Source organism: Corythoichthys intestinalis, chromosome 1 (assembly GCF_030265065.1).
Source record: "Corythoichthys intestinalis isolate RoL2023-P3 chromosome 1, ASM3026506v1, whole genome shotgun sequence".
Classification (NCBI taxonomy): Eukaryota; Metazoa; Chordata; class Actinopteri; order Syngnathiformes; family Syngnathidae; genus Corythoichthys; species Corythoichthys intestinalis.
The window spans coordinates 9,932,190-9,945,251 of record NC_080395.1 but is presented as its reverse complement, the minus strand read 5'-3'; the positions used below and the strand labels follow the sequence as shown (position 1 = coordinate 9,945,251).

General features: G+C 38.3%; 1 protein-coding gene across 2 annotated transcripts; it reads left to right on the top strand.

Moving 5' to 3' along the window:
• The first annotated feature begins 900 nt into the window (after positions 1-900).
• LOC130917581 (gastrula zinc finger protein XlCGF57.1-like) lies at positions 901-7,373 on the top strand. Of its 2 annotated transcripts, XM_057839258.1 has the most exons (3): positions 901-1,040; positions 5,671-6,790; positions 6,959-7,365. In XM_057839258.1, the coding sequence occupies exons 2-3, from the start codon at positions 5,710-5,712 to the stop codon at positions 7,144-7,146; spliced, it is 1,269 nt and encodes a 422-aa protein (XP_057695241.1). In that variant the 5' UTR covers positions 901-1,040; positions 5,671-5,709; the 3' UTR covers positions 7,147-7,365. The 2 variants fall into 2 exon arrangements, with proteins under 2 accessions (XP_057695241.1, XP_057695161.1); XM_057839178.1 differs by having other exon boundaries at positions 5,671-7,373.
• The last annotated feature ends 5,689 nt before the right edge of the window (positions 7,374-13,062 follow it).

The following is a 13,062-nucleotide window of genomic DNA, read 5'->3' as shown; positions in this document are numbered from 1 at the left end:
AGCTAGTTATGGTATTTGCTAACACTTTATTTGACAGTGGTGCCATAAGACTGTCATTACACAATCATAATTATGACAATTCTCTGTTCTGAGCATTCATGAATGCTTATAACAGATGTCATTAAGTGTTATCCGGCAAATGATCCCACTTTTGAATGGATGCAAAAGATCCAAGATGGACAAAAATTGAGTTTGTGACATAATTTGCCAAATTACACTTAATGACATAAGCATTCAGTAATGTCCATGATAGTGTCATATCATAATTTTGATGATCTTATGACAGTCTTATGACACTGCTGTCAAATAAAGTGTTACCTAAAAAAATCAACAAATAAGCCGCACTGGACTATAAGCCACAGGTATCAAAATGAAGGAAAAAAGTAGCGGCTTATAGTCCGAAAATTACGGTAATCAAAATTGAGGTTTTGCATTTAGATGCGAGCAAATGTGGGAAGATAAAAATTAGGACTAGAGGTTTGGGTCACTATGATTTTTGTCTACTGTTATTTTGCAGATTATTCGGAAAAAATACAATTTTGGACGAAAATCAATTTCTCGTGTGTTCCTTGTTACAGTAAATGCAATGCAGTAGCCTAATGCATGTGTAAAACCTTTTGTGTTTAATAGGTATAACCGCTAAAAGCAGTTTTTTTTTTTTTTTTTTTTTTTGCATTTCTGTTGTTTTTGGAGGTTTGAAGTTTTGAACCCCCTCCCAAATAATAATCCGGCAATACATTCTAGCCACTTTCACTCCTGCGTATACATTTATGGACAAAGTTCTGAGCCTTCAAAATCGAGTTATTAATGGTTTACTACAACTCGGATATATTTAAGGTGTTTTTTGAAATATTTATGTATTCAGGTGATGTGAAGTAGTTTTAATTCAGAACGCTTCAACATTTTACACTGACGTGTCAGCGCCTGAAGGTTTCTACTTCCGGTTCACTTGAAGCAACGTCCGTGTACCCTCGCCACACTACTTGCAGTTCTTTCGTGTTCTCTTAACCAAACGAGCTCCTCCAAAGCATTCTCATCGGGTAAGTATCCAAATAAGAATTCAGTGCACTAAAAAGTCCCAATTTAAAGCTTCGTGAAAGTCGTTTGGCTTGCTGTAGAAGCTCCCCAGGCGGGCATTACTTAAGTTTTGTTTAGCTTAGCTCGCTAGCCAAGGCACAGGATGCGTTTTAGTCGTCCTCGCTCACTTGTTTTAAAATTGTACAATGGAAGATTTCCACTTCAATTGTTCATGAAATGGCCATATTATTTAAATGGACATGCAAGAAACACGTTTTTTGTAAATGCTTCTAAAACCGATCAACGGTTGAGCAGAGATATTTCCATTTTAAAAGACTGTTTTGCTTCCGTGGTCATCATCAGCCAATCACAAGACCAGTTTCCAGTCTTCGTCCGGGTCGCGCCGTAAAACGAGGCTGCGCCAACTTTGACAGTTTGAATTATGTCTATCACTCGGGCAAAAAAAAAAAACCGTTACGAATCTTAAATGATTCAAAAGAACAAGAAACAAAGTGGTTGTGCATTGAGAAAAGTCACCCTCCCTCGCCAGAGGTGGGTAGAGTAGCCAAAAACTTTACTCAAGTAGGAGTAGCGTTACTACAAAATAATATTACTCAAGTAAAAATAAAACTAGTCATCCAAAAAAAAAAGTACAAGTAAAAAAGTATTTGGTGAAAAGAATACTCAATGAGTTCATAAGCAGATTTTAAGGGGGGCGGTGGCGGGCCTCACCTGGTGACCGAAAAGTGTCATTGCATGAAATTGACTTTCCTATACAGTGATACCTCAGCTCACGAACATAATCGGTTCCCAGAAAGTGTGTGTAAGGCAAAAAGTTCGTCTTCCGAACATTTATTTCCCATAATAAACCATTAAAACCAGAATAATCCGTTCCCAGGTCCCCATTAAACATAATTTTCTACTAAATAAGCCTACACAAAAATATACCTTATTTTATGTATAATAAATGTGCTATTGTATTATAATTAAAGAAATAAACTGTACTTTGTAATAAAGTCGTTTTATTTACCTTTGTGATGGTAGGTGATGGCTTGATGGAATGGAGTGGGAGGAGGAGGGAGGGAGGGAGTTACTGTTTGGAAGGAGAGTGTTACTGGCAAAGTGCGCAGTTAGCGTAGACTCCGCTGCTGTGCCCCCCACATGCTTTTGGTTGTTAATAAAAGCCTTCCGACGCCTCTGGGTGTTTGTATGCACGCCGCCACCTTTCTGGAGAGGAAATCGGGCGAACCAAAGACAACCGACGACAACGAGCCAACGTGACTCGCCGGTCCACTTCTCACTACGGTGGGAAGCTGAAAGCACCGCCAATTACCAGTCGAGGGCGAATTGGTAACACGAGTCACCTTCCATAAGGACTGTAGGTAACTCTTTTTCGGTCCCATAATAGCAAAAGTACACTCAATATGGTCCAAAATCTCTATCAAACACAAACCACGTCCGCACTCAACGAAAGTGAGGGGACGAACTGGGACGCCGTGAGCGTGCGTCAGCTTCTCGTGGCGCTTTTCGACCGCGTGAATTGGTTCGTCCGCCGAAAACTAGTTCGTCAGCAGAGACTATATGCTCGCGAATTTAATGTTCTTGAGGCGAAAAGTTTGTGAGCTTAAGCGTTCGTGAGCCGAGGTATCACTGTATATATAAGTTGTAATGCAATAAAACTGCAATAAAAATGAATTAAATGAATTTTTAAAAAAAATCTTTATAATGGGTTAAAAAAAATTTTTCGAACAGATTATGTGACTAGCACCTTAGACGGTCATTTGCTTTGCATACAACCCCCCCCCCCCCAAAAAAAAAAAATTTAGGGGAAGGTAATTTTATTTTATAAAGATTTTTTTCTTTGATTGAAAATATTTTTGGGGATATATTTGGGGTTTGAATGGTTGAGACAGAAATGTCCTACACATAATGTGGCCCAAACACAAAAGGATTGCTACAATCAAAGAAAACCTTTTCAATGAAAAAGTATTGAAATGCAAATTTTTCAATCTAAAATATTTTTTCGCATTCAAAAACGTTTTCTATGATTGAAATTATTTTTTTTGATTGGAGTGATTTAGATTTTTGAAAAAAAAAAAAAATTTTTTTAAACAACCTAATTTTTGATTGAATAATAAAGACAAAAACGTCCTAGCCAAAATGTAGCCCAAACACATTTCATAATTACTTCAATTAAAAAAGTTGCTTCAATCAAATAAAACTTGACTCCAACCCTCCAAGAAAAACAGCTTTCAAATGCATTTTTTTTTTAGTTTCAAATTTATTTTTTTTTAGTTTCAAATTTATTTTTGCATTCAAACATTTTTTTTTTTTTTGATTGAAGCGACTTTTAAAAAAAAAAATATTGAAAATATATATTTTGATTGAAGCAACTTTTTTTTTTAAATGGAGCAACTTTTTTTTAATTGTATAATAAAGACAAAAATCTACCTCCATATGGCTCCTCCCAGGGGATACAATTTTTGACTGGGGTAACTACATTGGCATGACACCGGCGGCCGTACCATATTCAATGGATGACGATCTTGGCGAAAAGTATTGCCTAAGCAGCCTGATTTAGAATTCTCCTCAAGAATGATGGCAAACAAAAAAACGCTCATTGTCAACTTATTATTATGAATATTCTTTTAACTTAATTTTGTTGCTGACACTGCGTTTCGGGGTCAACATGTGTTACATTGTGAGTAACTGCTTATATTTTTTTTTTGATTTTTTTTTTTTTTTTAAAACAATGGTATTTTTTTTCCTGAGCTCAAAGTTATCTATACAAACTGTTGTTATTATAATAATGTACATCCACCCATTACATAACCACAGTAAGCTAAAGAAATTTAAAAAAAAAAAAAAATCATTGAATTCCAACCAGAGAAAGAAATTAAATAAATGAACCATCATTCGTCCAATGGGCATTAGTGCCCTCTGGTGGAGAAAATAGTTCCTAGTTTGAATAGTTCCTTCATTCATTCATTTTCCATCCGTTTACCCTCGGAGGGTCACGGAGCCAATTCCAGCGAACTATGGGCAGTAGGCGGGGTACACGCTGAATTGGTTTCCAGCCAATCACATTCGTGCACACACACTCCTACCTAGGGCATTCGTGCACACACACTCCTACCTAGGGACAATTTAGTATATTTGAGATTGAACCCTTGATCTCAGAACTGTGAGGTGGACGTATTAACCACTCTGCCACCATGCCGCCTCCTTCATAATTAGTAATAATAGTACATATATTATACGATAGAACAGCAAGCTTGTGTTTGATTCGTATAATTGAGTCATGTGAGTTAGGGCTGGGCGCCCAAGCAGACTGTTATATAATTTGAAAATTTGAATCAATGCATGGAATACAAATTAACCGTTTCCCGTTAAGTTTATTTAACCAGCTTTCAATCTAACAATTGCACATGCAGTCTAAACATTAAGTATTAAAAATTTTTTTGTAAACAATAAGAATTCTAGTGTGAACATTTATAACAGCTTGTATGACTTGGAAAATGTACAACATTATAAAAATCAATATGATGACTATGCAAACATGTCATTCTAAAACAAATGACTTGCAGCTTTAACAGTACACTTCAGACAATTTATTGGTAATGGCTGCTGTGATATAATTATTCAACACAAGTGTTTACGTCAAGGTTTGTTTTGTTTTGTTTTTTCCCCAGAAACATTTTTTAATACATGCACCCTCCACACAGACACAACCAGATTAAAGCTGTATTGTTCTGATGCCAATGAAACATTTAAGGTTTTATGATGGCAGAATAAAGCAAACACATACAGAAAAATAGCTGTGGCCATTAAACTGTCATATATAAGCTTCACTGTTTGATTAGGCTACTTTATGCTGAGTGCTTTACCATCATGAAAGCTTTCAGAGAAATCACACAGAGATGCCAAATAACGCAACATGATGATTTCTACATGAAGTCCGTGCCCAGTCCACTCATTAATTTCAGCCGTTTCGACAAGGTTAGAGCCGCTCTCCGACTCCTTCACGTTCATTTGTAGCCGTTGTTAGCTGCTAGAGTTAGCCTGTGGCTTGGCTACCAGAAGAACGCACTGAAAGCATCCTCTCCTAATATCGTGAGAACCAGGGAGGACGGCGGGTGAAAGCCCGTCTGGAACCCGCCAAGAGTTTACTTAATGCCGGGTGAAAGTTTGGCGAAGCTAAGTTAGCTAACTTAAGCCCGACTCCATCCCATTTACTTTTAGCGTTAGCCGTTAGCATTAGCCTACCGGGCTTCTGTTTGATTGGCTTCCTGAAAACCACGTGACTCCATACGTAAGCACACTGCTTTCTTAAAGGGGAATGAACATAGCCGAACAACACAGCGTCAAAGCGGGATAAAAAGACTATATTTTCTTTTTTTATTAAATTACCGAATTTACCGACTTGGTCAAAATTACGTCGGTCATCGTGAAGAATTTCGGTGACGGTAAATTTTTGGTTTACCGCCCTGCTCTAATGTGATTATTGTTGCGACGTCTCATTGGTGAAATCGGTAGAGCTACTCTTAGCATCGCTGGCTAAAAAAAATAATATATGTCGACTAAAGAGGAAAAATGTCAATGGCAAGATCTTGACTTTATAAAATCCTATGATTATATTTTTTTTTCATCCAGTGTACCACAGACGTGACTGAAGAAGATATATACCCAAGAATGTGCGATCACACCCACGTTAAACAGGAGGAGGAGTCGGTGATGCCGTACATCAAACAGGAGGCGGAGCCAGAGACACCCTACATTAAAGAAGAAGAACAGGAAGATAAAATCTCCAAGTTTTCAAAGACTGTGAGTGTAAAGAGTGAAGAAGATGAAGGTGCAAGCGAAGAGAGCGGAGCAGCGAAACATTCGAGCGGCAGCTCATTTCAACACCTGACAACAAAAGGAGAGGGACGGTCGCAACCGGACGGCTCCTTAGCTCCGCTTTCGGACAGCGAGGACCTCACGTCACATTCTTCTGACTTCAACACTGAAGAGGAGGAGGATGACTTTGACCAAAATGCTTCGAAATCCTCAAACAAGTCATCATTGAATAGAGACACAAACGAATGCGCGCTTTGTAAACCTTATCGCTGCACACTTTGTGACAAAAGTTGTTCCCAGAAGAGTCATTTAGAACAGCATATGCGTACACACACCGGAGAAAAGCCTTTTGTCTGCACACATTGTGGTAAAAGTTTTTCCGTGAAGGTAAACTTAAAGAGACATGCGAAAACACACACTGGAGAAAAGCCATTTGCCTGCTCAGTTTGTCATCAAAGATTCTGTCGGAAGGGAACTTTAAGCAGACACGCAAGAACGCACACTGGAGAGAAGCCTTTCCCCTGCTCAGTTTGTGGTAAAAGATTCACAGTTAAGGGAACTTTAAAGAGACATGCAAAAACACACACTGGAGAGAAGCCTTTCACCTGCACACTTTGCAACAAAAGATTTTCTCGAAAGAGTCTTTTGGAGATGCATAAGTGTACACATACTGGAGAAAAGCCTTTCGCCGACACACTTTGCGAAAAAAGATTTTCTCTAAAGAGTCCTTTGGAGATGCAGAAGTGTAGACACACTGGAGAAAAGCCTTTTGTCTGCACAGTTTGTGGTGAAAGATTCCCCTGGAAAAGAAATCTACACATACACATACGCACTCACACTGGAGTGAAGCGTTTTGTCTGCACACTTTGTGACAAAAAATTTTCTGATAAGTCTCATTTAGAAAATCATAAGCATACACACACTGGAGAAAAGCCTTTTGTCTGCACATTTTGTGGTAAAAGATTCACAGAAAAGACAAATTTAAACAAACACACAAGAACCCACACTGGAGAGAAGCGTTTTGCCTGCACAGTTTGTGACAATAGATTTTCTCAGAAGATTCATTTAGAAAGACACATGCGTATACACACTGGAGAAAAGCCATTTGCCTGCTCAGTTTGTCATCAAAGATTCTGTCAGAAGGGAACTTTAAGCAGACACGCAACAATGCACACTGGAGAGAAACTTTTTGCCTGCTCAGTTTGTCATCAAAGATTCCCAGAGAAGAGAACTTTAAACAGACACGCAAGAACGCACACTGGGGAGAAACCTATTAATTGCAGTGTTTGACAAAATATTCTAATTACGGCACACATTTACAGTGGAATAGGCATTTCAATATCATTTAGTCGTTGAAATGATTTTTCACCTCCTGTTCTTTTTCACAACTTGCCAATATTCTAGATTTTTATTGTTTAATTTAATGAATTGCTTTGCATGTCTTTCTGTACGGAACCCAAAAAGGGTCCAAATTAAATAAAAACTTTTTTAAATAAATGCAATTTTGATAAATACAAACTGTGTAATATGGCCCTTAAATTGTAAAATAAGGTTTTATTATTGTGAAAAAGATTTTTAAGCAACACCCGGTAACTTTTCAACCTTTATAAAATATTTTCATAATATTTGTAATGATATGTCGAATGACAACTAGTTCAATGACACCTCTTTTAAATCTTGAGGGGGTCTGCATCACTTTCAGTAACACTTAATTTACTTACTAACTGAACTAAAACTTGTACCCTCCAAGCGGCATAAGTCTGACTTCCCACCTTCCTCGAATGCTGCATGAGCACAAGTGGCCGAAGCACTCCTCTCTATTGTGGATGTGTTACGCATCCCAAATAATATTCCTGCAGAATAAAATGAATTACAGCAGTTTTTGAGAAATTGTTAAGGCCGCATGGTTGTTTTGGAACAACGATCTGCATCTTGAATTTATTTGACTATGTTAGATGTGTTAATATCGTTTTTTATTGGCATGCTAGGTTGGTATAATGGACTCACGCTAGCTTATCCACTCCAGAGCCCTGAAACTAACAAATGACTTACAAAGTGCACAGAATTTGTCAAAAACAACTCCACCAACTAATTTAACCCCCGCTAACTGGAAGATTAAGCCTAATGTAAAAAAGTCAGAACTTCCGCTTTAAGGCAAAACACTACCACTTTTGTCCACCGGCGTCGCTAAAATTGACCAAAACTAAAAAGTTATAGTTTTTCAAAAAATATTTTTTTAATTTCAGAATGCCTTTTTCCACAATAGCCATTTTATTTCATTATGTCACTTCTCAGCACAATATTTTACAAGATAAAAAGCATTTTTCACAAATTCATTTTTTTCCCTGTCTTTCCAAAATGGCCTTTTTATTTCATAATGTCATTTTCCAACTCAATGAAGTGTGTGCTGTCAATCAAATGCAGTCAGGCGAAAAAGTTAGGACACCCCATTAAATATTCATTATTAAGAAATGTTCACATATCAATATCTCACCTTGTTTTTCTATATCTCTGGAAAAGAAAATAGTTTAATTTCAGATAACATTGTTTTACTCATTAAACCAAATATAGCAACAAAAATGCATATTCTAACTGAGGAAAAAGTTAGGACACCTTACCACCTAATAGCTAGTGTTACCCCCTTTGGCTGAAATAACGCTTTTTGTAACCATCTACCAGTCTTTGACATCGGTCTGAAAAATATTTGCCCCACTCCTTAACGCAGAATACTTTCATCTATGATGATGATGATAATATGTTTGAAGGGTTTGTTGCATGTGCAGCCTATTTCAAGTCACCCCACAGCATCCCAATGGGATTAAGATTTGGACTTTGACTCGGCCATTCCAGGAATCTCCATTTCTTCCTTTTCGGCCAGTCCTTGGTGGATTTACTGGTATGCTTTGGGTCATGGTCATGTTGCAGGGTTCAGTTTTGCTTCAGCTTTAATTTTTTTTTTTTTTTTTACAGATGATCTCACATGTTCCTCAAGTACCATCTGATACACGAGAAAATTCATGGTGGGTTCCTTGATGGTGAGCTGGCCAGTTCCTGCTGTAGCAAAGCATCCCCAAACTATGAAACTTCCACCACCATGCTTCACAGTTGGTATGAGGTTCCTTTCCTGAAATGCTGTATTGGGTTTATGCCAAACATGTCCTCTGTTCTGAAGTCCAAATAATTCAATTTTAGACTCATCTGTCCAAAAAACTTTATTCCAAAAGTCCATATGACCAAATATGTTAGAAAACACAAAGGCTTCCATAGGGTGTCCTAATCTTTTCACATGACTGCTTGTTAGGCCACGTAATTATTTCCTTAAAATAAAAAAGTCAATGTTTGCGTTATATTCGAAATACAGTGCCTTGCAAAAGTATTCGGCCCCCTTGAATCTTGCAACCTTTCGCCACATTTCAGGCTTCAAACATAAAGATATGAAATTTAATTTTTTTTGCCAAGAATCAACAGCAAGTGGGACACAATCGTGAAGTGGAACAACATTTATTGGATAATTTAAACTTTTTTAACAAATAAAAAACTGAAAAGTGGGGCGTGCAATATTATTCGGCCCCTTTACTTTCAGTGCAGCAAACTCACTCCAGAAGTTCAGTGAGGATCTCTGAATGGTCCAATGTTGTCCTAAATGACCGATAATGATAAATAGAATCCACCTGTGTGTAATCAAGTCTCCGTATAAATGCACCTGCTCTGTGATAGTCTCAGGGTTCTGTTTAAAGTGCAGAGAGCATTATGAAAACCAAGGAACACACCAGGCAGGTCCGAGATACTGGTGTGGAGAAGTTTAAAGCCGGATTTGGATACAAAAAGATTTCCCAAGCTTTAAACATCTCAAGGAGCACTGTGCAAGCCATCGTATTGAAATGGAAGGAGCATCAGACCACTGCAAATCTACCAAGACTCGGCCGTCCTTCCAAACTTTTTTCTCAAACAAGGAGAAAACTGATCAGAGATGCAGCCAAGAGGCCCATGATCACCCTGGATGAACTGCAGAGATCTACAGCTGAGGTGGGAGAGTCTGTCCATAGGACAACAATCAGTCGTACACTGCACAAATCTGGCCTTTATGGAAGAGGGGCAAGAAGAAAGCCATTTCTCAAAGATATCCATAAAAAGTCTCGTTTAAAGTTTGCCACAAGCCAACGGAAATACTGTGACTTCACCTTTTTAACAAGAGTCAAAACAATTCTTACTTTTTTTGTGGTATGTCTATAGTGTTCAAAATGTTAAAATGAATTGCAATGTCCCTCATGTCCCGGACAATCATCTTCAGAATCCTTTGTGTGAGTTCAGATGCTCTTTCGGGCGTGCATTCTGCATTTTTGGGGGAGGGGAAAAACTGTTCAACTTTTGTTTTAACCTGAAAATAGATAAAGCAGAGGGCACACTGAATTTAACTGAAATATTACCACAATTATTCTGAATGAAAGGCACACATAGTCATAGTAACAAAAATAAAATATATAGTATTAATTTTATGGTATACTACTATATGTATATACACAATAATACTTTACAATATAAACTAAAATTAGTGCGGTCATGGATTACAGTAGGCAGGCCAGTGCTGTTTCCATATATTTTTTTTATTATATTATGTATATACAGGATATATGTATATATTTTCCCCAAGTGGGAGCTTCCATGATCCTAATAAATTTTAATAATAATTAAAAAAAAAATTATGTAATTATATTATAAATATATATAAATGATTAAATAAAAATGCACGTTGATATGACGCACATAAAGGCAACTTCCATTTTAAAAAATCGTTAGAAAGTTGTATGGACTTCAATCCGCTAGCTTGTTGTTTCTTGTTGTCTTCTGAAATTACACTTGGGTGACGGTGCTTCAAGTGTTCGTTCATAGCCGACGTGCTTCCGTGGTATGCGAGCTCAGCTTAGCAAAGAGAACACACAGTGGCACCCTCCATATTTTCCTTGAAATAATTCCAGGCTCTGGCTATTCTGGTCCGCTTTTTTGGCTTTATGCCGCTTTCACATGTTACCAATTCTGCCCTTTTTGGTAATTGGCGGTGTTTTCAACTCCTCGTCGCAGTGAGGCGTGAACCGTCGGTTCGTCCGATTTGTCCGATTTCCTCCTCAGGAAGGCGGCGGCATGCACAAAAACGCCAAAAGGCGTCGGGTGGCTCTTTATGGATACTTTTAATTGACCAAAACAAAAACCTGGGGGATGCAGCCACTCAACTACGCGCACTTTCCCAACTCACCGATCTTGCTCCCTCTCTCTCGCTCGCCCACTTTCTTCCTCTTTGCTCAATTTGACAATGCCGGTCACATTGAAATAACAGCGGACCCCTTGGGAGTGCCAGTAACAACCGCTTGCATCGCGAGCACCTGCCATTCTAAACTTTATCCGCATGTAATTTTTTTTTTAACCCGTCATTACCCGTCGACGGTATGTTTTGCCCGTCGATGCATTTCCGTCATCGATGACGTCGACAACGTCGACTAGTCGGGACAGCTCTACTTGACAATAGTGAGAGATGGGTGTACAGCTTTTCTCTACTTAATGCAAATGGGTGATACTGTATATTTTATGATTTAGATTTTGTATAATTTGCTACTTAATACGTCTTATATGTTCTGATTTCAGGATGAGAGCTTTAGACTTGTATATGTTAAATTATTATGTACTGTGTTTAATTCGAGATGTCTCTGGTTGCACTATGAAATGCACTTTTCCGCGCATGCCGTGTGTCCATGTTACTTTGTCACCTTTTTCACCCCTAACCAGTTTGCATGCCTGAATAATTGTAGGGTCAATGCTTTTCTTGCAACATATGGGAATGCAATCTAAATTGCCTATGTAACTGAGCCCATTATAGAATGCATATAAGTTTGCTTAAAAGTTGGTGGGGACAATTTGAGCATCCTGTCAAGTCCGTACTGCTATGTCCCTACCGTCCCTATGCTAGGGTGACCATATTTTGATTTCCAAAAAAAGAGGACACTCGGCCCGGCCTCGAGATACTTGAATTTTACTCGCAGTTCACTCAAAGATGCCTATATGACTTTAATATATTTAAAGTGTGCCGCCTCAGTCTGGACAGAAAAATTCAGTTTTATTTTAAAAAATGGCATATAGTACATATTATATACTATATGGAAATAAGTTTTTACTTAACAGCCTTTATTCTTACAAGCAAAAAAAAAAAAACCCCAAAAAAATTAATGACAAAAAAAAAAAAAATCATGCAGACCCGTGGAAATATAATAGTCAATACAGTAGGCTGTGCCACATAATTTTTTCTTTTAATAAATAACTATCACGATAATAGTCGTTGAGAAATTGTTATTCCCACACAATTTTTAATCTCATTTAATTTTCTAGGTTACACGCAAACAATAACCAAAATAAACAGACAAACTATTCAACCAGCATGTTTCCGAACGCAGCAGTTCAAAACTACGTTTCCCATAATGCCTAGCGCAGCTTAGCTCACTGATAGCTACCCTATTAGCGAGTACCGGGAGATGAGGCAAAATCAAACTTTGCTATCTAAGTTTACAATCATCGGTAGCACAACGATTTGACATCAAACGGGATTTTACAGATCACGCCAATACAAAGCTCTGACAGAAGTCAACAGTTGCCATTATATATGTATTTATCGTAAAAAACTCTTAACAACTGGGCAGGCGCTCCTACTTAAAATATAATACTAACATTAAACCAAATACACGAACGCAGAACAATTAATTCAAGACTAATACAACATACTGTTGAAATTCGCCCCCCCGGCCCAGACGCACCCGCGGACAGCACCAACCAAAACAAGTGCCGCTTGGCTGACGCTGCACCGCGTGCGCCCGCCGGGAAGGCCGAATCTCGCGCGTCCTCTTATTTTAACCCTTTGTACTGACTCCATGTTTCAAAAGCTTGAAGAACACTCACCGAAAACAGGTTGACAATTTTTTCGTCGACAATGGTAAAAACAAGGCAAAAACAGACGACGGAGGGGCAATTCTGGATCCAAAACAAGGCTATATGTTTCCGAGCAGAAAAAATCTGTCTTATCTCAGTGTCCAGTCTTTTTAAAGTCTTTGCTGAGGCGGGCCTTGTCTAAGGCGTTTCTGGGCGTTGCTTTTGGGTCATCCCCTCTGTGGCCGGTTTTGGGCGGCTTTGGTTCGTGCGCGGATTGGGACGCCCGCGATCAACTTT

Coding starts and splice junctions, on each gene's coding strand:
- LOC130917581 (XM_057839178.1), top strand. CDS start 5,710: ATGTGCGATCACACCCACGTTAAACAGGAGGAGGAGTCGGTGATGCCG.